A 26,588-nucleotide genomic window follows, 5' to 3' on the forward strand; every position below is an offset into this window, starting at 1 on the left:
GAGCCGGGGGGTTCTCGCTGCAAAAGTAGGCCTTGAGCTTCGGACCGTAACCCGGCTGGTAGTCATGAGTAACGAAGTGGGACGGAATTTCATTTCATCCCAGTTTCTTCGCCAGTTTCCTTCACCCTCCCTTCTGCCTCTTTCCACACCCCAACCCCCCACCCCCCCCCACCCCCCCCCCGCGCTATTTTCTTTTCTTCTTACTTTTTTCCTCACTGATGTTTTCACGGCCCCGGGTTGAGTGACAGAACTTCCTGCTCCTCAGTTCCGTAGTCCATAATGTTAGTATTTTATCATACTGTATAATTCGAAGGGACCAGCGATGGGTAGGTAGTCAAGTGGGCTTTAAGAATAAGGCATGTTTATATGCTAGGTTCGGGTGATTTTTGTTGTGGGGTTTTGTTTGTGTGTTGCGTTATATTTTTGTTAGTTTTTTCCATTGAAGGAGAAATGTAAAGTATTTTGGATTATTTTTGTTTTGCTACAGTTATTTGGGATTATTCATTATTATTTCATTGTTATTAATGGGGTTTATTTACTATTGTTTTAAATGTGAATTCTTCACTTTACGTGAAGAATAACCATGCTTGCCTGTTGTGCTTGTTTTATTCAGTCTAAAATACTGGTAAGTTAGTCGTGGGTTAGATAACATGAGGGGAACTTAAATGAGAGAGTTTATGGCAGGAAAAACACAGTGGTTGCATGCAGAAAAGAAAATGGTTGTGCCAAGTAGCTTTTGATGCTTGTATAATGAAGCTACAATGTCTTTATAGATAAGTTCTGCACATGTTCATTATGGCAGTGAAAAATTACCAGAAACCAGCTTTGAAGCTGTCTGGGCTTTTTGGCCTCAGGAAAGTGGGAGGGTGTTTGCTCTGCCTGCTTTCATTTTTAGTTTATTTTGTTGTGACTGCATAAATTCTGAATGCTTAATAACATCATCTTAAAGTTTGGGCTCCTTCTATGAGTTGTAATAATAGTGATTTTAAACTTAGACAAATTTGGAATGACTCGGTCATTTTTCTTAATGTAGGTGTTTATGATACTTCAGCTAGAAACTTTTAAATAACATTGCATAGTTAAATTTACACTAATGTATTGCTATTTCAGTATAAACATTACTTGGCGACCTCCCTAGAACAGGACGTTTATTTGAGTGAAGAAAAGCAAAGCTTTCTCAGATTCTGCATTGGTTCTATCATTTATATGTTTGTAATCATTGACTTTGTATTATTCAGTCAAGGCTTCAAAATGAGCATTGTAATGCTGATAAGTTGCAATGCTGGTAATGTTAATTCTGGAGTTTATGAAGTGATACCTCTGACTTAAGTTTAAAGAAAAAAAAAGGGGGGGGGGCAATCTTAAAATGTCTCTTTTTTGCTTAATTCTTTCCAGGTGATATTTTCATGCATTTGGATGATAATCTGTTTGAGTGAGTAGAACATCTGTGTCACTCCAAAACTTTAAAGATGACAAACAAAATACATGTTTTTGTCCTGACCTTTCAGGAACTCTTTTAAACTTTGGGTTTTTTTAGGGAGGTGTTTACAGTTGACAGGCCTAGCTAAAGCTGATCTCCCATACAGAGATTGTCATCACTGTACTTTAAAAATGTTAGTTCAAAGTTCTCAAGAGGTGTACGGTGTTGTTGATATCGCACTGTGTTTACATGTGCATATTCTCTTAGCAGTATGGTGCAAAACTATAGAACCAAGCAAACTTTATGTACAAGGCACATCAGTAAATGGGAAGCAAACTTGGGTTCTGCTGATGCCGTTAGCCATCATTTGCAAAAGCCTTTTGATGTTTAAAAAAATCCCAACGTAGATTTATACTAGGAACTTATGTGACTTTTAGTTATCATTCTCATTAATCTCTTGTGTGAAGGGATAGCAGCTGCATAAGGGAAGACTCAAACTTTCAGTTGTTCCAAAAACTGCTTAGCAACAAAGGTGAATATTTCCCCTATTATAAAGATAGGCACATTTTAATGAACTGTTTGGTACAGGATGTTCCTATGCATTATCTGAAACATGAGATGGTAGGGAGAAATGAAGCTCACTAAGTTTTAGTTAGGACTGGGCTTTACACAGAAAGGCTACTAACTCAGTGAAGCAGCAGCCATGTTTTTGTGGATTGATGCAGCCTTGGCCTTTCTGACCCTCTCAATAGAGAAATGGCACCATGAATTTGTTCCTGGTTAAGCTACCAATACTGTTTATTGCACTTAGAGCTTCTTTGCTGAACTTCCATGTCTGCTGAAATCATTGCAAAAGTCTTTATTGATTTTTATTATTATTAATATGAAGTGGAAAAGTGCATTGAGTCATATATCCAAACACTCAAAAGTGTCATAAACTTAACTATTGTTGGTATTGGTAACTTTTATATTAGAGTGCTGAAATGTAATTAGTTTTTTCAGTCTTTATTGTATACAGTCAAGCCTATTCTCACTTCTGAAGTAAGTCTCTGTATATTTTCTTTCACTGAACATTGATTTAGGCATATGCGATGTCATTGTTTTCTTGACTTTTAATTAGCGACTGTTAACTTGTATGCCAAAAGTACAAAGCTATATTTACAATGGCTTGCACTGATTGGGAGTGGATAAATCGTGTTTCTGAACAGAGAGCACTCAGGTTTTTATAGACTGTTATGGAGGGAATTATTTCCAGCTTTGCAAAGCACAGGGCCATCTTCAGAAGAAGAATTTCCTTGAAGAGATCGCTTTTATTAATCAAGAAGAAATACAAAAATCGATACGAGAAGTCATTTGTTAGACATGGTACAGAGGAACTGGATAGCAAGTATATGTGGGTTTGCAATAGTTCCTAGTCTTCTAATGTCACTCCAAAAAGACTGCATTTATACCTTTTAACATGGAGGTAGCCCACAGAACTTTGAAACCCGGTTATTTTGGGCTGAGCAGATTTCACTACTGAGACAAGTTAGTCTCTTGCAGTGAAATGCTTTATGGGATTCCTAGCTCTTCATTTGATACTTCTATCTTTTGATTCAACCTTACTGAATTTCTTAAATTGCTACCTCTGGATTTTTTTTTTTTTAATTATTTATTTTCCATAATAGTAATAAACCTCATTTTTGGCCCAAGTGCTGCTTGTAGAATTCAGTACAAATTAATTTTCTTTAAACTTGAGAAACTTCTGAAACTGTTTAGTAAGAATCTTGTGGATGGGTATGTGTTTAGACATGCTGCCTTCACTGATCTTCTGTATAAGTGGAAGAGCCAGAGAACTCAGTCTGTGAGAATTCAGGCTTGAGTCAAAGGTTAGCAGAATGTGTATGAATATTTGTTCTTCTACCAGGTGAGTCTCTCCTTCCATAGGTACATTGCTTGTCCTTTCTCCAATACCCATGTTCAAATCTCATACTGAGAGTTGAAAACTTATTTCATGGTGTAAATATAGTATCTAGCAATTTTTTTTTTTGCTGGAGACTAAAACTTTCAGAAAGGACAGATGGATTATCTTAGCCTCTAACATGTAAGTTTCCCAGTAACAGATTTGCACAGGCTTCGTTAAGATTTCTGTCCTAGATATCTGAAGTTTTGTATGGAGTGATATTGTTGTCAATTTCAGATTAAAGTTTCTGGCTTGAAGTAGTCCTGCTGGAGGAGTCTTTAGAACAACAAACAAAACCCCTCAGAGCACTTCCTCTGAAATCTGACTCAGTGGAGCTTGAGCTTTGTGAATTTAGCTTCCAACTGACCAGATGGTGTGATGACCAGTATTTAGGAGTCTGACTTGGGTGTGTCTTACATCAGTAAATAACAAAGACTGACTTTTACTGAGATAATGAGTAGAGGCAAATAGGAGAGGGTAGTCACTGAGATTCCTGAAGCTGTGTACTTTGTTTTGGTATCTGGGGGCAAGACTGAATGAGCTGAAGGTCCTGACTGAAGTTTAAAGTTAAGGTTATGTGGGTTGTTGACACTGTTCTAAGATGTTTAACAGTTCATGGTTTTTCTTGCTTCACCAGTGCTGGCCTTACTGTGCGTGTCTGCCTGGGCAAACTTAATCCTCAGCTGAGGATAGTAACATATGAAAGGGTTTGTATGACTTGTAGCAAAGGCTTGATGGCTGAAAGCCAGAAGGGGTTTTTGCTTGCTACATGGCACACATTTAGATGAGTTAGATCTTGGGTGGTTAAGATTTATTTCAGGGTGGGTTAGAGATAAGTTTAAAAGTTATGTGGGATTCAAACTGTTACAATTTGTTAAATATTATGGCATCTGTGTTTAAGATTTCTGTTTATCTTGGTTTTTATTTGTGAAGCATTCTAAATTTCAGGAGTATAATGTTTAGGTAATGCAGTGCTGATTTCAACTGTATTTTGTTTGTGATAAGAAGCATAAACACTTAAATAACACGATATAAATATTACCAGTAGAACTGAGGTAGAATACTGGGAGGAAAGAGGAAAAAGTGCTTAGAAAGATGGGATTTTAAGTGGAGGAAGAGAGAGGATAAAATACAAAGTATACCTGAAAAAGAAGTTTGTGATGGAATTTTTGTTTCTTCTGAGCCAGACAAAGGTTTCAGTGTTGTAAAAGAAAACAACAGTACAGTACTTAAATTTTATGTAACTCTTTAGTTATGTACCTGTATTTGCTCTTTTTCAGTTTATATGGATAGGTGTTCAGTGTGTTAATCTGATCTTAAAACATGGATTGGAAAGTGTTAACCTTTAACTCACACTCTTCCCCCCCTCTACCTTTGAGTAATGTGTAGTCATTTCCATTTGAAGGAGTTTAAAGCTGTACACTTTGGAAACTGTAAAGCCTCTTAAAAGTTGTAGGTGTTGTGTTTGTGTTTTGTTTGGGCTTTTTTTTTTTTTTTTTTTTTGTTTTGTTTTTTGTTTTTTTGTTTTCCTTTCCTTCCAGGCTCTGCTGTGTAATGGTTTTAGCAGTGGCTGTATTACCAGGGTCTGTTCTTTTTAATTCTTTTTAAGTTATTGATAACAATATAAGAATATGCTGCCTACCAAAACTTTAGGTTCTGGAGAAAGAAAGGTCATTTGGCTGTACTGCTGTCAGCTTAGTGCAGGCTAGAACTTTGTGTGTTTCTGTTTTTATACCGGGGAAAAAAATGCATGTAGGTTTATCTGACATGAGAGTAATTCATACTTGAATATGAAGTATTGGATTGTAACAGTAGAATTAAATGACTGTAGCTGTTGCCCAATTTGCAGGTGGTCTAAACTCAGCATATGCTCTTAAAAAAATTTAGGTCAAACCAGAGCTACAACAATAGCATGTTAAATTTAACTCCACATCATTTTCTGCAACTTATATTTGATGTTTGTGCTATTAGCAGGTAGCTCATATTCACAGTGGAGAGGGAGCAAGATTTTCATGTGTGTATGTGGTTGACTGGAAATAAACAAAAAAAGCCCCAAACTGCATCTTCAACTTCTTTGTGATGTTAAAAAGGTTTGTCGCTTTTAAAGCTAAACATGCTTTGAGTTGTGTCAGACATTGACAAGTTTATCAAATCTGCCTCTGCTATGGTCAAGGTTGAGTAGCTGGGTGGGATTTTCTGTTGTGCTTAATACTCTTCGATTTTTGGCAGTGCTTAACTTCAGTGACTAGTAGATTTGACATCAGCAAGGTATTGACTTCTGGCTGCTTTCCCCTTCCACCCCCTCCCTCTAAGGCCTTAACTTCCCTAATCCTCTCTGGTAGGAGGTTAGCATTTATATTTACCTGTCCTTTCTCTTTGAATAAATTTATTAGTTTAAGGGATTCCAAAAGTGATATATCATGATATGTCACAGGTAGAAACTAGAATGTTCATGTGTCCTTCCAAGAGGAAAGATACTGAAGTAGTGTCATCTTTGTGACTTTAGGAAAAAGTAAAAGATAAGTCTATGAGTGGTGATTGTTAGCATTTTCTGGCTAAAATGTAACATGTAAATACAACATTAAAGTTGGAAAAATGAGCAGTTAAAGTTTTTTTCCAAGTGATAATTTATTCTTCATTAAAAAGCAGCTACCAAATGCTTTATTTAAAGTTTCTTGGTTTTGTGGAAGTTAGAGGGTGGGGAGAGCATCTACCTTTATTTGTTTTCTTTATAGTAACTTTCATGACTTGCTGTCACTTAAATGAATGAATAAGCGTTACCTAGCTTTAGTTAGTTTGTTGAACTAATTTAAGGATGCAAACTTTTTTGCCAAATGCAATTTTTTTTTTTTTTTTTTTTTTTCATTTTATAAAAGCAGTGTTCTGATCTCTTTTTGATGTGCTACCTTAGAATAGCCTTAACTTCAGCAGGTGTAAACAACTGATCTTCAATTTAATACTAATAATGCTTCAATATTAATATGTGTTAAAATCATAGAAACAACTAGGTTGGAAAGGACCTTTAAGATCAAGTCCAACCATTACCGAAGGACTGCCAAGTCCACCACTGGATCATGTCATTAGGAGCCTCATCTACACAGTTTTTGAATACTTACAGGGATAGTGAGTATGGGGGGGATGATCCCTATATTCATTGCTTCATTGTATCTTCATTGTATGCTTTGTTGTATCTTCTGTCATGGTAAATCTATTAGGAGCAGCTATGCTGAGAATTGTTAGGTACCGTCCCAGTGAAAGTGTTAACTTCTCAACCTTCAAACACAGGTGAAACATTTGTGTGGGAAGGTCCTGTGCTGTTGGAAACCTTGTTATTTTACTATTTTAAAATATATAAATATAAGAGCAGTAAGTGTAAGGACTGTAACTGTTTTTGTGAAACAATTCCAAAAAGATATTAGGTGATTGATTTAATTGGTTGTGTAAAGCTGATGTTTTAGTAAACAGTTTCAAAGCTTATTTTGTGCCCTGTGACCATGCTCTGATGGCTGTGTAGGGGTTGGGGATAAAACATATTTTAAATCATGTCAGTGTGGTGTTCTGCGAAGACAGATCTGCTCATTGCACCACCAGGATTATGCTGTAAACCAGATTAGGGAAGCGATCTAATGTTTGGTTGGGTTTTACATATTGTAATTTTGGGGCAAGGCAAAGGATTATTTTTAAGTTGGTAGTTCTCAGATTTTTGAAGCATGGCTTTCACAAGCAGGTGGGGTGGGGGGAAGGGCTCTGTCAATGTTATTGACTTCAGGAGTCTGCTTCACAGAATCTGGGTCTGAGTTACATTCAATTTTTTTTTTTTTTTTTTTTTATACTTAGCAGCAGTGTCTGCCAACCTGTGTTTTGCCAGCCCTTCCGATGATGTCTAGTAGCTGTTGAATTGGATACAGTTTCTAGTTACAGATGAGTAAAAATCACATCAGGCCATCAGGAAATTTTTACACAACTGAACTATTGATTGCTTTGTATTACTGCTTCAAAGACCTGTAAAAATAAATTGCAGAATCTTAAAGAGCAAGTCTATTTTTTTCCAAGTTAACAGCTGATAAAAAGGGGAGAAATTGTAGTTAAAATTTAATTACATTGTGGTGTAAGTAAAAATATTTGTACTTCCCAAAAGATGTTCATGTATGAGACTTTTTTTTTTTCCTGACTTATAATTTAGTAACAACTAAAGTGGCTGTAGTTACTGTTTGTGTTGACATTCCATTACCTTTTTTTTTTTTTTTTTTGAAAAACAGAAAGTATTTTAGTGGCTTCCTTTGGACTGAATTTGAATTACTGTTCTTTATAATTCACCTGGACAGTTTTTAAAAATGTTTTCATTCACACAAGTCCTAAGGTCTTTATGATTTGTTCAGCTGTTGCCAAATTCTTTACTAGGTGATTAAAATCCTTTAGCAGAGGAAGCAATACCAAATAACGTTCCCAGACATGATTACTTGGGGGTTGTTTTTTTGGTGTTTTTTTTTTTTTTTTTTTTTTTAATATACAGGTTTTTTAGTCATTTTCCCTTTTTTGCTAACAAGCAAAGGGACTAATGTGTGGAACCTGCTTTGTGGGAAACTTCATTGGGACTAAATTCTTGATTTCAAGCAAATTATAGTGCTCAGAATAATTTTAAAATGGGTTTAATTTGTGGAGAACTAAGTTTCGTTGATTCCTGCTGATTTTAAGATGCTGTTCTTTTTCAATACTTAGTCCTCATGGAAATAAAGAGTGAAATCATGAGGAGATAATGACAACAGATTATAGAAGTGAAAGTGAAATTGTACTCTAGTTTTTCCACATGCAATATCTGGTTAGCCTGAAAATTTTCTTGTTTCATAAGATAGAAATAGCATATAACATGTATAAATATGAAGGACTGATAATACAGCAGTATACAGGGAAATGTTAAGCTTGCAAAGAAGGGGACTTTCACATAAGATGTTAGGTTGACTTTCTGATGTGGGGAATTCTCTTTTCTTTAGACTTTATGAAAGTTCAGAGAGATCATATTGATGGTAAAGCTTTTGCTGTAGTGCAATGAATAAATGATCAGGAAAAAATGCTAGTGCACACTGAATTAAAAATATTTGTTATACATTTGGTATTAAACAAAACACTATGTCTTTGAGGGGGAGTAATCTTATATAGTAAGAAATAATGCAGATGTGACAGTTGTATGCAAGCATTACCTTAACTTTCAGGTAATTCTTGCTTTAATTGTTGGTAAGACTTTTAAATAGCTGTTGATGTAATACCTGTGTTTCCTGAAATGTGTTTTGATGAGAGATCATAATGTTTTTGTTTGATCTCTGGAAGGTTGATTAATTTAAATAACAAGTTGGTTTCAGAAAAGCAGCTTTTTAGTATGCTTAACTACTGTGATTCATCATTTGCAAAATCAAAGGAGGAGTAATATTTATTATTTAGAGGAAAAGTTACCTATCTATCAGTGTAAAACATTTAATACTGAAAGCAACCTTTACAACTTTTGAAATACAGGTTTAAGTAGTGTATTCTTATTTTTAAACCTGTGAAGTATATAATGAGCAAGACTAGATGTTCTTAAAATGTGGCTATCATAAATGTTAAAATATATAATTTATTCTACAATACTGAAAGTGTAAGAATTTTTTTTTTAGTGGCTACCTGTTGTTGCTACTATCAGTTAAAAAAGTTTTAACTATATGGGTACAGCATGCAGTAATCACCGAATCCAGACACTTGTATGTTTACACAGGCCCAAGTTTAGTTTTGAAATGCTTAGAATTATTACCCATAGAACTCAAATTTTTCTCAAAAAAAGACTGTTTTAAGACATGAACATTGCAAATGTATGCCCATTATGAAAAACTGCATGACTATTTTTCGTCCAGAAAGCTCACCTAGTTCTCACAATATGATGGTAATTGCTTTTGTGTTTCTTCTGAAGTTCTTTTGCATGATGGTCTCTCTTGTGGTGTTGAAATGTGGGGGATTTACTTGAGTATCATCCTTTTGCTTGAGGTTTGCCTCCATATCTGTCTGGATTGCTTGAAAAATGCAAGGCAAGTATGCTATGAGGGCTTTTGATTTCACTGATGTCGTGGTTCAAACTCAGTCAGCCACGCAGCTGCTCTCTCACTCCCCTCTCTTCCTTCCCCCCGCTCCTGGAGGGATGGGGAGGAGAATCGAAAGAATGTAGCTCCCATGGGTTGAGATAAGGACAGTGGAGTAACTAAGGTATAACACAAAACCACTACTGCTACCACCAATAGTAATAATAAGGGAAATAACAAGGGAAGAGAATACAACCCCTCACCACCTGCTGACCGATACCCAGCCTGACTGAGCAGTGGTCTAGCCCTTCCGGGTAACTGCCCCCAGTTTATATAGTGAGCATGACGTGCTGTGGTACGGAATACCTCTTTGGCTAGTTTGGGTCAGGTGTCCTGTCTGTGCTTCCTCCCATCTTCCCCTCCTCCCTGGCAGAGCATGAGACTCAGAAAGGCCTTGGTCAGACTAAACATTAGTGAGCAGCAACTAAAAGCATCGGTGTTATCAGCGCTATTCCCAGGCTGAAAGTCAGAAACACAGAACTGCACCAGCTACTAAGAAAGAGGAAAAAATGACTGCTGCTGCTGCTGAACCCAGGACAATTGTTTTCTAGTGAACTAGGTCCTTGCATTTTTAACCCATTGTAGTGGGTTAGTTTTACTTGAGGCTTATGTACTTATTTAGTGAAATACTTATATGAAGTGTCATGTTAATGAGATATATGTGATGTGGAAAGAATATTGCTTACATCCTTGGTACTTGAGCTAGGCAAAATCTAGCACAAACCTAATAATCTCCCCACACCTACCTCATGAAGCAAGGCCAATGTTCTATATAATATTGCCAACATGAGTTGAGCTGACACCATTCATCTACCCACATAGTTATGCTAGCCAGCAGAGAAGTCAACTTAAAGCAACTGTATGTTGCTAATGGGCTCAAAATACGTTAGAACCTCTTACACATGTGAGTGCTCTGAGTGCGTGAAGGCAGCTGATGTAAAAAGTCGTGCTTCTTAATAACTTGTACCCCTGCAATCAGTATTTGGAGTTGGAGGAAGGTAATTCTATTGTTGTCCGTAATACCACAGATTTAATACAAATTGATCTGTGATGTAAAAACTAACAATAGGCTTAACTTTCTGTTTTCCTAGTATGTGTCTCTTGTCTGTTTCTCTGAGAAAAAAATAATTCTAAAATGTTTTTGTTTGGTTTGATTTCTGTCAGTAACTTTATCTAATTGCCTTTATTAGTCCCGTTACAACCCAGGGATCACAAACACAGCAACTACAGAAGCATTATGGCATTACCTCACCTATCAGTTTAGCTGCCCCCAAGGAGTTTGACTGCATGCTTACCCAGAAATTAATTGAAACCTTAAAACCTTATGGTGTATTTGAAGAGGAAGAAGAATTGCAGCGCAGGTAAGTAAATGCTTACTTTAGCAGTAGTTTTCTCCTATCTTGAGGTTCATGCAGTTGAACTTCAACTACTCAAACATGTTTATGTTCTTTCAAATGCTTTCCTAAAATCCTAGTAGAATATTAAGCTTATTTTTTTTTCTTATCTTAAAAGGAATACCAAAGAACAGATAAATGAATGAAAATGACCTTTAAATTTTGGAGGCTGATTTTTCCTTTTTCCTCCCTTCATCACAGTCTTGTTGTAGTGACTTTTCTACTTTTATTCCTTATTAAGCTTTCTAGAGTTTTTTTTTCCTCTCAGTAGTGCATCTTACTGTTTTTAGGTGCATGTGTTTTATGAATGAAGGTTTTATTTTGGAAGTGAGCAAAACGTGTGTAAAATGTGTGTAGGCCTTGCATGCTTGCATTTTTTCTGAATTTAAATCACTTGAAGATCTTTAACAGGGAAAAGACAGTGGGAATGTTGTAAGACTGACTTTGAGTGTGTGTGTGTGTGTATAGAGTAATATCTGTAATTAGTTCTGTGGCATTCCTTTAGTTGAATGACTGTGTGTAATGATGATCAGGGTCTCAAAAATTTTTTTTTTTGAGACTTAGTTTTGTCTAAGTTCCTGACCTGTGATTCTGCTGTTTTATCAACAGGATTCTAATTTTGGGAAAATTAAATAACCTGGTAAAGGAATGGATACGGGAAATCAGTGAAAGCAAGGTATGGATGTATTTACATGGAACCTGCTCATAGGACTGCTGTAGGAAGACAATTGCAAAATATGTTCCCACTCTAAATGAGATGAATCTTAGACTTGGGCATCTAGTTTAATAAAAACGGAAAAATAAATAAGACCTGTGTGTAGCTGCTTTTGTTTCCAGGTAGTGTTCACCTCCAAAGTAGAATGTTGTCAAAGAAAGAAACTGATAAACACTGGAAAAAATCGTTGTAGTTGTAACGATAATTTTCAGTTGTGCCCTCATCTCCCTGGGTAGAAATGCAGCTTAACTTTTTGTCAAAACATGTATGTATGAATTATGTTAATTACATGCTTAGATTGTTTGCCTTTGTGAAGCAGTGCTATATCATAAAATGGACTTCTTGCAGATTTATGATCTGCAGTCTTTAGTGTTTGTCCTGTAATGTTACTTTTGTAGAATCTAACAATGATAGTAGTGGTTTTGCCAGGTTGTAGTCCTCCACACCCCTACACGTGCCTTTTTTTGAATGATTATAGACTTGCAAAAATTGTAAAGATGGAGGTGATGCTTTTAGGGATAAACCCCTATTTTTTTAAGCTATTATGCTTTAAATATATTTAGGATTGTGTTTCTTCTGTAAGCTTTTGAAATGGAAGTTTATATATGAACAAGATTATGGGTGGGGGCAATCCTTGAAAACAAAATAATGAGACTATCTTAGCTGGTGTAAGACAGGAAGCTACTTAAGTTAAATATACATTGCAAAATAATTATTTTTTTATTATCTTTTGTTGTGTAACCATTAATGTAGAGCTTCAGATGGTAACATTGCATTGTGTTATGAAGGGGTAACTGTCTTTGCCCACAGTACTGTGGGTTCAAGAGTTTTTTTTGAAGATGCAAATTTAGGAACTTTAGTAGATGTACCTGAACAATTTTAACATAAAATAAGTACCTCTCCCAATCCCAAACTTTTATATAGAGGTTGTAGTATGGATGTCTCTGCAAGTAATTTAATAAACACTGATATTGAAAGTGGTAATATGTTTTGCCCTCTAAGTTGCAATTAATCATAAATTTCTAAGTCAGTCTTAAAAAGTCTGTGTGTTAAGCAAAATGTGTTCAAAGTCCTTAATATTTTAAAGCTGTTGCACTTGAAGTGTAGGACTGCTGAGCAGTTACTAAGTTTGAGACAGTAGTGTGTAATGTAGTTGAAATGTTATAGGTAGTTCCCAAGTGGTAAACATAACTTACATCTTTTCTGTAAATGCAAAGATTATTAATTCAGTAATAACTATACCTTAAAACAACATAATTTTGTGGAATGTTTTTCCTTTTGTTTGAAAATCAATTGTTTGTTTGTTAAAACTTGTTAAGGTAAGATAACCAATTTTGTTTGCTCCATTTAGAATCTTCCGCAATCTGTAATAGAAAATGTTGGAGGAAAAATTTTTACGTTTGGATCCTATAGATTAGGGGTTCATACAAAAGGTAACATTTACTTTTATTATAAAAACTCGTGTTTGAGCTAATGACATAGGTGTCAATGCCACCACCCTTAAGTAACAAAAATTCTGTATTTTGAGGTGGTGTTAGATTTTTAAATTTGTCAGCCATTTTTACTTATAAATAAAAGAAATATGTTTCTGTATTACGCTTTTGTGATGGGTTGGAAAAGAGATAAAAAAAGTTGGAAAGTATTTAAAAATCAAGTAGTATACCTGGATTCTCATGGTTTGGTCTTTAAAAATTACTACAAATATTCCACAACTGCAAGAAGAATGTATGTATTTATTCAGTATGGTCCTTGGCCGTGAACTTTTGTGTGTGATTTGACCTAGTTTTCCTGAAGAAAAGCTGTTCTACAGGAAGAGAAATTATTTTTTCCTGGTTTTAAAAAAGCTCTGGCTAATGCTGGAACTACACACGTGAAGTGTGAATAACTTGTGCTAAAAAAACAATTTCAGGTGCTGATATTGATGCCCTCTGTGTTGCCCCAAGACATGTTGAAAGAAGTGACTTTTTCACATCGTTTTATGAAAAACTGAAACAACAAGAAGAAGTAAAAGATCTGAGGGTATGTGATGTGTCTGATACAGCTAGCTGAACTGATGATGCTGCTGAAAAGTTAGTGAAAGATGATGCATTAAATAAGTAAATACAGCTTTACTGTTAAAGGCTTGCAGTGGATTTTTAGTTAACCTGCAGCAAAGCCTATCATCATAATTGAAATAGATATTCTTCTGTTTTCTCTGTTTCCACTTAATAGAGATAGTAATTTTAAAAAATCTTCATGGCAGAATGATGTCCTAAGATGTGTGCTCGAATTGCAAAATTTCTGCTTGTTCTCTAGCTGCAGACAAATGCAGATGTGTTAGCTTGGAAAGGATCAGGATCAGGTGTCTTATTGAAGTTTTGAAGAATCCAGTTATGCTGATGTTTTTATAATTTCATGCTTTATATGGACAATAACAGTGGTTCATATTAACTGAACATTCTATATTGTCTGTCAGCTGTGCATTTGAAATTGGAAGTTACATTTTTAGTGTGTCCAATTATTAGATGCTTTGTAAGACTTTCAGGATGGTAAGATGATTTCTTGTGTAGGAATGTAAGACACACTGGTATACAGTATTTTGTTTCTATTATACATAAATGACAAGCCTCCCTGGGTTAACTGGTAGGAACTTTAATCTTTATGTTGGTTTCAGAAAATTTAATTTTCTGTGCTGCAGTTTGGTGGTTTTGGTTTTGGTGTGTGGGTTTTTTTTTTTTTTTTTTGGTGTTTTTTTTTTTTAATAGAGGGAGTTATTGGCAAGTCTGAAACTTTGGTTTAGTTGTGTTTCCATAGAATAAATGAAACTGTCTCTGCAGTATTCTTCTACTCTTTGCATCCTGTAGTTGGTAACTACCAGGGCAGTACAAACATCTGGTGGTAATACTATTATTGAAACAACTGTTTTGAATGCTTTATTATCTGAGCACTTCTAATAATCCTCTTAATTGTAGGATGTGGATTTAAAATTCTGATTTGCAGATTTCCGATTAACTTTGCTGTAAACTGTGACTTAAGCTGAAGTTGATTTAGCAGCAAGCTGGATCGGTGTACACTCTTCAGTGTAGCGCTGCAGTGATACAAATGGCCTTTTAGGTCAGGGTGTCATAACACTTTAAATCATTCAAGCTAGACTGAAGAAACTTTGTACACCTTTACTTAAGGTAGGCTTTCTTAATGATTGCTCTAGTGAATGACTCTGAGAGACTTGTGAATATTATATTTTGCTTAGGATCCATCCTGATGTCCAGTAACATTAAGGTAACATTAACTAAGGTTAGGTGCAGAGGGTAGTGTTGTCTCTTTCTCTTGTTAACTCTTAAAACCACGTTAAGTCCCTGCAGTTCCTAAATTACTTATTAGGAAATATGTGGTGTTCTTTGCTTTTATGAAAGCGGTGCTCTGCACATCTGCATTTAGTTTGGATGCTGAGTTCAGGAAGGTTGTAGCAGAGGAGGCATCAAGTTCCATTGTTTCACCGTGGATGCGGTTTGTCAAAGTACCTTATTAATGACCACATTTATGAAAGATGCTTAAGCTCTGGAGACTGGTGACTTGCAGCTGGTTTAGGTAGGCGATGTAGTTACACGGTTGTCTCCTTGTCACTTCTCATAAGATACTGACTGGAGAAACCATAGAAGGAAGAGGCCTCTTGGAGTAAGAATTCTCCTTAAGTTGGCCTTAGAGATTATGTGAGGAGTAAAACATTTGATCATGTCCTACATGTAGTGAGAAGAGAGTTGGACCTTCAGGTAACATCATCAGAGCTGGTTGGTATGAGTTTAGATTATAATTACCATCTAGACAGCTGTAGGATGTAGTAGATCAGGGCTTACTGCATGAGTCCTCAGTGGTGGAGGAGACATTACTGACAAAAATCAACCTGAAAACAAAAAAAAAACTTTATAATGTCAGTGTGGTTGTTTAGACCTGTTTGTAAATGTTCTCTGTACTGAAAATAATATATAACTTTTTCCCCTCCAGGCTGTTGAAGAAGCTTTTGTCCCAGTTATTAAGCTTTGTTTTGATGGAATAGAGGTAAAGATCTTTTATTTTGTTTTGGTTAAAATGAAGTTTTCAAGATATCTGTAATTCATGGAGTATTAATGAGTGCTATTAAAATGGCTCTCCTAAGTTCATGACAATAGTCCTCAGTTGTGTAACTTAAAGTGGGGCTTCAAGACTAAAACAAATCTTTCTTGATGTACTTAGATCTTTGTATAGGATATCTCCCTGTTCTTTTAGGCACTGCTACTTGCTAGTACTGATCAGTTTACTGATATGCAGAATACTAGTATTGGCATTATTAAGACTTAATAGAAATTATATTAATAATGTGGCTTCAATAATTTTTTGGCTGCTAATAATTAACTGTCAGAACCTTAAATTCAGATTTGTTTCAGTGTCTTTAGTATAGGAAGTGTGATTTTTTTTTTTCATCTGTTTCAAAAATGTACTGCTGAAGGCAAACAGGGTATCCGCTTAGTCCTGATCTCTTCAGATGTCTAAACACGTGACCAAAACAGTCGTTTTGGTGGCTGTAGCCTGATGGATAAGCTGTCTTGGAGTGATCGACTTGTTTAACTTGATTTTTACTATTTCGGGTGAAGTTGCTGAGAATACAAGAATATTGCTTTCCAAAGATACTCTGTTCATCTTTCTCAGCTTGGTTTATAGTTAACCTGTTATCTTGGTGACCAGACAAAAACATATAAACTGTCCATACACACAGTACCTCAGACTGGGGTGGTATAAGAAGGGTACTTTACAGTGGGGAGAAAATTCCCATGTAATTCACGTCCTTCAAGTCAAGGACGTGACTTGAAGAGCTGTAGTATTGTATACAAGACTGGGTGCTTCTCTGTCAATTTTAGTTAAATCTCTGCCTTGCATGATGAACTACCTCCTCTGCCCTCATCTATCCAGCTTTACTTATTTGCACTTTCACTGATGCGTCAGTTGATGCTTAGGCAAAGAGATGCATTTTCTCCAAATGAGGGAGATGTGCAGAAAAATGTGATACTGTACAGTAAGGTAGCCAGTGACTCATCTGTGTCAGCAATTTTATTACTTTCCATATATAATTGGGTATTGGGAACATTTTTCTGGGGAATCTGTTTTCTGTTTGCATAGCTTAGGTATTAATTTTAAATACTGAAACTTTGCATAGGCATCCTCTGGCTAGCATTTTTGGTTGGTTGGTTTGTTGATTTTTTTTTTTTTATTATTTTTTTTCTTTGGGGGGGGTTGGTGCTTTGTTTTGGTTTTTGTCTTTTTCAGTTGCATTTAAGTCACTGTTGTTTCTCCTTGTTTTAAAAATAAAATTCAAAATACAAACATAAATAGGCTATTAAAAAGGGTTGTCTGCTATAAGAGTAGTAGTATCTTGCTTCAAAATAGTAATTTATGATGGATTCTGATTAGGGTTATGACTGAGACTTACCCCATGTTGCTGACAGCAAAGGAGAGTTCTGTAGCCTTGAATACTAACTCAGAAGCACTCTTTTTATATATACACAAGTGTTGTTGGGTCACAGTTTCTGATGGTTGTGTTTATGCCCAGAATGTCAGTATTGGAACATTTTAATTTAATTTTCCTTTTCCTAATCCAGACAAAAAGTGTCTGAAGTTATTCTGTCTATGAAGAAAACCTCAGAACTGAGGGAAAGAAGTTTAGTTCTGTGGTGACCCTGTCAGTTAAGCTTCAGAAGTTTCTGCCAATGCTAGTTTTTACATATGCATTTTATGTTCTTACTTAAAATAAACAAGAAACTTCTTGCTCTTTTTTAATTTTTTCTTCCTGTAGAAAAATTACTTACACAAAAAGACATAGATCAGGCTATTTATTAATTTATTTGAAAAATGCTTTTGCTTTCAAGGAACTTTGACTCTTCAGAGGTCGGAGACCTTCTAGAGATAATAGACCTTTACTCTGAAGTTAATTTTGAACTTGTTTTACATTGGGAAGTAGTACTACTTGATAAAAATAGGTTAAAGAATTAATTCTACAGAAGAACAGTTTTCTAATGTCTTATCTCTTTTTTTTTTTTTTTTTTTTTCCCAAGATTGATATTTTGTTTGCAAGATTAGCACTGCAAACTATTCCTGAGGACTTAGACCTACGAGACGATAGCCTACTTAAAAATTTAGACATTAGATGCATACGAAGTCTTAATGGTATGTATATATACAGTTTTGCACATAAATTTCTCATCTTCTAATAAGTATCCTAGGTTGTTTGGTACAGTAATTCAGTTGTGGACTTGTCTGAAAATGTAGCAACTCCATATCTGGAAATGAAGTCATAGCCGGTTTCATTTAACTTTGGAAAGAAGGGTTGTTTCTTATTGACCAGATCTTTATAAAATTTTTTTGTTTAATTTGGGTGGTAAGTGGTGCTGTGTAGACATTAATGGGATTTGCAAGACTCTGGTTTGGATCAATCTTTCTATACATAAAGATATGTAAGGGTTGGGTTTTTTTGTGTTGGTTTTTTTTTTTTTTTTTTTTTTTTTTGTGTGTGGGTTGGTTTGTTTTGTTTTGCTTGGGTTTTATTAATTTTGTATGTGTTTTAATATGCATAAACATTATCAAATTGCTTCAGTGATAAATTTGGGATATCAACATAGTGTGAGTTTGAGGGCAGGTCTTTTGTAGCTTACCAGCTTTTGTAATGCTTAACTTTTCTATAGTACTGCAGCTTAAAAGATGTTTTATGTCCAGGATGGCAGGAGCTTCAGCCTGGATGCAATTTGGTGGGAAAGACGAGCATGTTAGATAGCACTGATTTCTGTTATGAGCTGAAAATTATTTGAGATTACCACAGCAACTTGGACTGTTCTGTGAGATTCACATTTGTGCTGTCTCTAGAATTCATGCTGCTTCCTTCCTTTGAAAGGAATTCCTAGTATTAGATAACATTATTTTCTTGCAGCCAGTTCTCTCTAACTATTTAGTAACAATGAGCAGCTACTTATTCCTGATTAAAAAAAATAATAAATCAAACTGTTAATATTATCATATGTAATGTTACTCTTAAGCCTGAAAATATCCCATCAAAGTAATGATACTTGTATGTTTAAAAACAATTCTTTTTAGCCTGTTCTCATAAATTCAAACAAAGCTTAGACCTATGACGTCAGGTTTTCTGTAGATCCATGAAGGACTCATGTTTTCTTAATTTTTCTGCGTGTTCTATGATATGCTGCATCTAATCCTGTATTTAAAACTTGTTAAACAGCTTGTGCAGTTCATTAGTAACAGAAAATCAAGTTCCAATTCCAAACCATAACTGTGCATGCATGAATTGTCTAGAGTGCTGCTAATGAACAGTAATGAACAGTAAGCTTTGTAATTCAAAACAAAAGTGATGATCAAACTACAAAATGTGTTTCTAGCTTGCTGATCTAAGGTTTGATAGCTTTGAAGGTGAGGGAGGGTAAGCAAGCAAAAACCTTTGGAGGCAGCAAGTGTAATGGATTCTTTCTTTTGGCAGGTTGCCGGGTAACCGATGAAATTCTGCATCTAGTCCCAAACATTGACAACTTCAGGTTAACACTGAGAGCTATCAAACTGTGGGCAAAACGTAAGCAGTTTTATTCAAAAAATTGTAAAGTTTCTTTTAACTCTTGCAGTTACTGATACCTTTCTTCTTTTGTCTCTTTCCTTTTCAATCCACAGGCCACAACATCTATTCCAATATACTAGGTTTCCTTGGCGGTGTTTCCTGGGCTATGCTAGTAGCAAGAACTTGCCAGCTTTATCCAAATGCAATAGCATCAACTCTTGTACATAAATTTTTCTTGGTATTTTCTAAATGGTATGTTTTTTGTTTTGTTTTTAGTTTTTTTGGTTTTTTTGTGTGTGTGTTTTTTTTTTTTTAATTTAGATTACACTAAAATAAAATTGTTTGTAGACACTAAATTTTAGTCCTGTTTTTATGATATCATTTTCAGATGTTACCAGATAAAGATGTAGTTATAAGCATTGTTCTTCCTGACAAAAAATTGTTAGCTTTTTCAATAAGTTATCCAACATACTGTGTTCTTAAAGTATCCACCCAGTTTTTGATAAAAATTTTCCTAGGTATTGTAACTCAACATTACTCTTTAGATGAAATACTTATATAGCGCAGAATAAGAGCAGACACCCCAAAATTTAAAGTCTTTCAATATTCAGGTACTGAGGTAATGGAAAAGAGGAGGTGTGTCAGTATCTGGTTTAGGCATGTAGATTAAACGCAGTTTTGGAGAACCAGTGGCAAAAGTCTGGGTTGTATTTTTTATCTTGGTGCGGAGAGGTAGGTGTTTTGCAGTTACTTATGGCTTCATACTCCTGAGCTAGTTACCTCAGAAAGATGATTAGAATAACTCTGATGGGAACAATGGTAACATTCCAAGTAAATTTAGAATGAATAGGATGAGAGTGGACTTTGCAGATTACAAATGAATACTGAATACATGTCTCTACCTACAGTCTTCATGAGACATTGACACATTTTAAGGATCATTGTGTGAAGTTGCTTTACTTCAAGTATAGTGTGTTTCCTTCTTAACATGAAGGTAATTTCCAGTTTCTTGAATCCATAGGCTTTACGGCCTTTTTGGGGTACCTAGTGTTGAGTAGTATCTTGCCACACAAAGCTAGTAGAGGAAAACAGGTTGCAAGCTTTGTTCACTATATTCCTTATGCTGCTATTCAGTTTTATATGTGCATAGCATAGGAGCTTTAATGTACAAATAGCAAGAGATTAACTGACTTCTACTTCTTTATAAGAAGATAACTAATAGGAGTAGAGATGCCTTGAGGAACAGAAGTGTTGCCTCTCTTTTTAGTGTTTCATTCAGCATGGTTTCTTTTTTACTTGATTGAATTTTTTAATTTTTTTTTTAAATACATATGCCTTGTAATGCTGTAGCCATGCTGGCTGGTTTTTGTGTACTTTGTTCGTGAAACGGCTATGTTGAAGATGGACCTAATCTCCATCTTGGTAGTGGAATTTCTCTTTGCTAGGTGTATTTCAAGAAGAAATTAGAGGAGTTTTAGTTCCCTGAACCAGTAGTTACGAAACTCCCAAGACTACAAAAAAATTAATTGTTCTAATGGCCTGGAGAAGCTAATTACACATGTATTGTAGTTCAGTAATACAGCTTATGTAAAGAACTCCAGTTAGACCAGCTTAGTCTTACAGAAATGATGCTTTACCTTGAGAGCAGAGTTAAGAAGAATCGCGTTCAAAAGTATTGTTTGTTGAACATACATGGTTGTATCCAGTAGTCTTATTCAGTGCTACAATCTTTTTGAACAGGGAATGGCCAAATCCAGTGCTATTGAAACAGCCAGAAGAATGCAATCTTAATTTGCCTGTATGGGACCCAAGGGTTAGTGTATTATTTTTTCCCCTATAAGTCACACTGTGAAATAAGTTCAGTTGCTTAAAGAGTCCTAGGTGAACTTCACTTTGGGTTTATTAAATGTAATATTTTGGTGTTACGTCTTCTTTATAATTAACTTCTAGTTCTCCTGAATGTGGAACAAAGCTTATCTTTCTAAATGACCACTCGAAGCACACTTGCTGAACAATGTACTTTTTTCTCCAAACTTTTGCAATAAGTGATCTTAATAAATAATTGGCCTAATTAGATATACACCTTAAAGCAATTAATTTTTTAAAAACTGCTTATCTTAAAATGGTTTGCTTCTGACTGAAAACCTGTTACTTTTACAAGTCTATTGAATTCACTTCAGTGCAGTCACAGCTAGATATGTTCAGTTCCATGCAGTTGTAGTAATGTCTCTTCATCTTGAACCAAAGAAGATCATAACTTGAAGACTTCAAGTTGCTTTGTATATTATTTATAATATTTGATCTCCATATTTGTAGTACTTACATTAAGGGCAGTGGATGTTAATGTCCTTCAGGCAGTCAGTGAAACAGCTTGCAGCACAGCTCACGTTTGAGGTTTCAGTAGGGCTTAGTGTGAATGTGTTTGATGCTGTTTTGTGAATTTTAGAATGGTTGCTGTAAAAGTAATCTTTTTTTGGTGAATAAAGCAAGCACCAAAGTTTGAAGTTTATGCCCTGTTGTACTTCAGATCTGTTTTTCTGGTTGACAAAAGTCCACGTTTAAATAATGTGAGACAGTTGAAGTGTTCTCGAGTCTTACTGTTAATCTTGCAATGGGGGTTTGAGATCAGTGTGATGGGAACTGTTTCTGTTATAGTAGCTAATAAGAAAAGTGGGGTAAGTTAATGTCAGCATTTTATCTTTAATTTACTATCTACAAGAATGCTACCCTAATGCTATTTAAAACATATTTTGCATGTGTGTATTTTGTCACTTTTTTTTTTTCTCTCTGTGTGCTGTTTAATAAAAGATACGCTAATGCAAGTGATGTTTCTGTCAGGTTGTGTAGAGCTTCTTAAGTTAGCTCTTTGTTTTCAGTAGCATTACAGAAATAAAGTATAAGATATTTTTCTCAAGGTCTGAAGATAGTTGTTCTTCTGAAGGTACTCATGTGGTGATAAGGTATCGTTTTGATGTGCTCCCAAGCTAATTTCTGTTAAAGAGAGAAATTATTCTGTTCAGTTGGCATTTCTGGACTTGGAAATGCCTGCAAGTTGATCTTGATGTGCCGACAGGTTACAGCCCTCCCCACATCACTGTGTTTCAGAATGATGTCCTTCGAAAGCATTATTCTTGTTTTCTAAACTTTCTCTGAACTGTTGGTAACTTTAACGTGGTCTGAAAATTGAAGTCTCTTAGATTTTAAGACTCAGTTGTAGTAAAGTGAGAAATCCAAATTTGTTAACTCATGTGTATGCTTGAAGAAAACTGATTGGCTGTTGTTATGTATAGGTAAACCCCAGTGATAGGTACCATCTTATGCCTATAATTACACCAGCATACCCACAGCAGAACTCTACCTACAATGTGTCCGTTTCCACACGGATGGTCATGGTTGAGGAATTTAAACAGGGTAAGTGTTATCTTATGTCTCTATATAAATGTTTTCAAATGGCTTTAAAACAGTTCCGTTGTGGGGTATGGGTTGTGAGGGGGGAGGTGGGAGGATGTTCAATAGCGTCTTGGTGTGAGACTGTCTTTAAGGGAGATAGAACTTGGCCTGTTACGCTGCTGTGGCTTAAAGTTCCACATTCGGTAAAGACTTCTGCAAACCTGTCCTTCAGTCTTAGAAACAGGGTAATTAATTAGAATGCCTTGTTTATTTTAGTGGCTTTAGCTTGTATCATGTAGCAATGAAGATAAGTGTAATAATCCAATCATGGCCATTTTTGGGTCTAATGTAAGATGTATACTTGCTTAGAGATGAGTCCTGTAGGTTTTTCCTAGTAATATGCTTGGATAATTACAATAAATAAGGGACAGTGTTATCAAAGCAGGAAGCAGACTTGATGAAGAGAGCAACTACCAGTAGCTATCTCAGGAAGAGCAGTAGCTTATTGTCTTACTGTTTCTTTGCCTTTTAAAAGAGATGATTCAAGTACTGTAAGGAAAAAGATCTCTTATCTTCTTTGAATTGAGTACTTACTGTGGCATACATGGAAGATTGAACTGAGCAGTGTTACACTGCAAAGCAAAACTATGTGAAGTTTTCAGTCTCATCAACTAACATACATTTCTAATCACATTTTATTGAGGTTCTTAATAACATGATTTGTATAACTAATGACCACTTAAGGTATGACTGCAGTATAAAGCTTCATAAATTCCTTTGAATTTTAAGGGGGTGAAATAATTTTAGTAACTTTTTGCTAAGTTAGTAAGCTATTTTTACTCTGGATACTAAACTGTATTTTAAAAAAAAGTTTAAATTTTTTTTTTTTTTTTTATAATTTAGGTCTTGCTATCACAGATGAAATTTTGCTGAGTAAGGCAGAGTGGTCCAAACTTTTTGAAGCTCCAAACTTCTTTCAAAAGTACAAGTATGTATTTTATGGCATGGCAGAATATTTTAAGTTTTACCAGTTAAAATATCTTACGATGCTCTGTAGCACAGGATCTTAAATTACACATACATTAGAGTTCCAAAATGTTAGAATTTTTCTATACAGAGGGGGAGTGAATGCACTGTTATCCTTTCTCTTAGAAAATAATTTCCTCAGATTTTTTTTTCTTTTTGTCTTTAGCATGTATTTCAGAAACTCTTAGTCCCTGACCAGATACAAAATGTCACCAGTTACGTATACAATTGGTATGCTACCAGTAAAATTGAAGACGTATCAGCTGGTTTGACTAACAGAAATGTTCATTAATGGTGTCAGTAAGCATTCTGAAATTCAGTCTTGCCTCTCAGGAAACAAGATACTTAAAGAACTAATTCTGAAAGTCAATATTTAAGATGAATACATGCTTGAAATTGTTTGTTTTCTTCTGTCGACATAGTCAACAGTTCATTCTGATAATAAAAGCTATTTTTGCAATTGTGTTGACTAACTGCCAGATGTACTGGGTTTCACTGAACTTTTTTTCATTAAAGCTTAAGGCTTTTGGCTCTTCATTAATAATCTTTCACACCTAGTTTCTCTAATTTTGTTATGTCTCTAAAGGAAATATTGAAGTTTACACTTCAATTTTTAGGGTTTCTAGTAATATGCTTGTGGGGCAGAAGGTTGTTAAATGTATATGGACTTACTGAAAGTTGTATTTTTATAATAAATGCGGATTATTAAAATATGGACTACATCTTCTTTGCCCTCAGTTGAAATTGGAGACCCATTTTTCTTGAATCAAGATCAGATATCTTTTACTCTTGTTTCTGTGTTGGGTGGTTGGTTGGTTATGTACTAATCTAAACAAGATTGAAATATACAGTTCCCCCATTAAAAGAGACTGATGACCTTCATAATGTGTCTGTGTTTTGTTTCTATACCTTTTGCATGATAAAAGCTTTAAAACATTTGGATGGCTTTTATGTTGTACGTTGGAAATGTAAGTTTCAGAACACTTGTAAAAACACTGTAAAGTTATATTATTTTTTTCAAGTTAAGATGAACTGCAGACAAATCAGCTTCTGCTGAAGAGTTAATAAGTTCCCTAGTAAGTTTTCTGGTTTTTTCGAAACTAGGAAAAATGGGAAACATTTAGTGTCATTTAAAATAATCTCAATTTAAATATATTTTTTTGTGTACTGGCTTTAGCCATTTTATCATTTTTAGCAATAAAAATTTCTATTGCTAACATTAAGTATTCAGGGTTTGTATGCTTTGCACAAAATGTCTTTGCTTTTTTTTTTTTTTTTTTTTTAAATTGTGGAATGATCATATGGAGCTGTTTAAATTACCCAAGATTTTCTGGTTAACTGAAAATTCTGGTTAGTAAGCTCTTACATATTCTTTTATATACAGTCATCCATATGCAATAAATGTGTCTCTGTTGCTCAAATCTCCATTTGAAAGCTAGATTATTTTTTTTTTTTTCCTCTCCCTCCCTCTTCACACTTTCCTCCTAAATTGTAGTTGCCTTGAGTTGTCCCTGCTGAAATTCAAAGTAGCATGTAGTGCTCTGTCAGGTAAGACAAGGTCTGGGCCTTGATCTGAGACACAGTTTTAAAAACACTTCTCTGATTGCTTTAGTAATCTGTAGCACTCTTGATAACAATTGGTTGCTAAACATCGATGTTGATCATAAACATTTTTGACTTGTTAGCGGTGTTTAAACTTTGTGACTAAGGAGGCTACTGCATACCTGCATGGCAGGAGCAGATTAGAAATTGGGTGAATGGGGAAATCTGGTTTTATGTGTGTATTTTTCCTGTTTTATACGAAATGTCAACAATTATTTGGAGTTCTTGGTAGTGACATGTGTTATCTGCCCTTCATATATTTTTTTATAATTTTCAGGAGGGAAACAACAACAAAGGACATACACTTGGTTGGATATGGTGCTTTCCAGTGAAATTACAAAAATAATTTCAAATCGGTATAACATCAGTCTGAAGTGTTAATTAAGAATGAAATTATTAGAGTTTAAAACCAAGAGGGAAATACAGTAGTGAGAGGAATAACACTCATTTAATGAGCTCTAGCATATTGTTTTTCTGTTACAAGGATGCACTGCTAAATAAGTGGAATGTAAACATACCTTTTCAAAAGGTGCTTTGAACACTTCCCTTGATAGGACTCTATCTAAAGGACTGAATAATTTAATTTAAAGAAATTTGTTTCAAAGAGCTACTTTTAATAAATAACTGGAAATTAATTTTTTCAAATACTTGAGATCTTTTTCAGTTCATACATGGTTAAAAACAACAAAAAGCTTAAGTTGTCTTTCCTACTAAATGAAACATTCTGCAAGCTTATGTGGTATGTATGATGTAGGAATCTTATGAATGATAGTTGCATATCTAGTGCTCATTAGGGAAAATTGATACCAGAAGTTAGGAGCTTCCCATATGGAATTTGAATAAAGGACCCTTACTATTTATTAATGCCAAAATGGAAAAAAATATTAGATAAAACCGGCTCAGAATGGGTGAAAACTCAGATTTTTATCAGAAAGATTAATTACTCGTAATCTATTCAGAAAGGGGAAAACGTTTCTCCAAATCTCTTTTCAGTCCTGTAGTGTCATTGACATCCTCTGACTGATTTCAAAGGACTGTAGCATTTAGAAGGTTTTTTTCCTCTTGCCACTTAAAGATAGATACGTAATTATGTACTCACTAATTTCATCTGTTGATTTTTATTTACCATTACGATTTGAAGGCCTATAGCTTCATAGGACTTTTTGCACCATAGTTTTTCACCATCTTTGACCTTGTGTTCCTTTCCATGAGATATATATACTAGGGTCAAATCCCTTATGTTACTTATGTTCTTTAAATCCTGCTCTGAAGATACCTAAATGTACCATATCATTGTGGACTGATGCCAAGTTGAATGACTTTGGATGTTAAAATAGTTTTTTCAGCTAAACTTCTGAAAAACCTGTCTGTAAACATGTAAGGTTCACTCACCTCCCTTATTATGAACTCAAAAGTAATCCATTCCACTCT

General features: G+C 35.0%; 1 protein-coding gene across 9 annotated transcripts in view; it reads left to right on the forward strand.

The window, feature by feature from the left end:
* Positions 1-26,588, forward strand: part of PAPOLA (poly(A) polymerase alpha) — a 44,513-nt gene that overhangs the window by 1,324 nt on the left and 16,601 nt on the right. For 5 of the 9 annotated variants that reach the window (XR_013957023.1, XM_080619364.1, XM_080619361.1 and 2 more), the window contains exons 2-12: positions 10,657-10,827; positions 11,470-11,536; positions 12,927-13,008; positions 13,485-13,594; positions 15,557-15,610; positions 17,638-17,749; positions 19,068-19,157; positions 19,253-19,391; positions 20,880-20,952; positions 22,430-22,550; positions 23,433-23,517. Coding sequence is in view for 5 of the 9 variants with exons in the window: in XM_080619364.1 (XP_080475490.1) it covers positions 10,657-10,827; positions 11,470-11,536; positions 12,927-13,008; positions 13,485-13,594; positions 15,557-15,610; positions 17,638-17,749; positions 19,068-19,157; positions 19,253-19,391; positions 20,880-20,952; positions 22,430-22,550; positions 23,433-23,517 (1,104 nt within the window). In the remaining 4 variants the exon portion in view is untranslated. Of the gene's footprint in view, positions 1-182; positions 282-10,656; positions 10,828-11,469; positions 11,537-12,926; positions 13,009-13,484; positions 13,595-15,556; positions 15,611-17,637; positions 17,750-19,067; positions 19,158-19,252; positions 19,392-20,879; positions 20,953-22,429; positions 22,551-23,432; positions 23,518-23,721; positions 24,906-25,434; positions 25,514-26,588 lie in introns of those variants that run through there. The other 4 variants (XR_013957021.1, XR_013957022.1, XM_080619363.1 and 1 more) reach the window with 4 other exon arrangements.

Source organism: Psittacula echo, assembly GCF_963264785.1.
Source record: "Psittacula echo genome assembly, chromosome: 5".
Lineage (NCBI taxonomy): Eukaryota > Metazoa > Chordata > Aves > Psittaciformes > Psittacidae > Psittacula > Psittacula echo.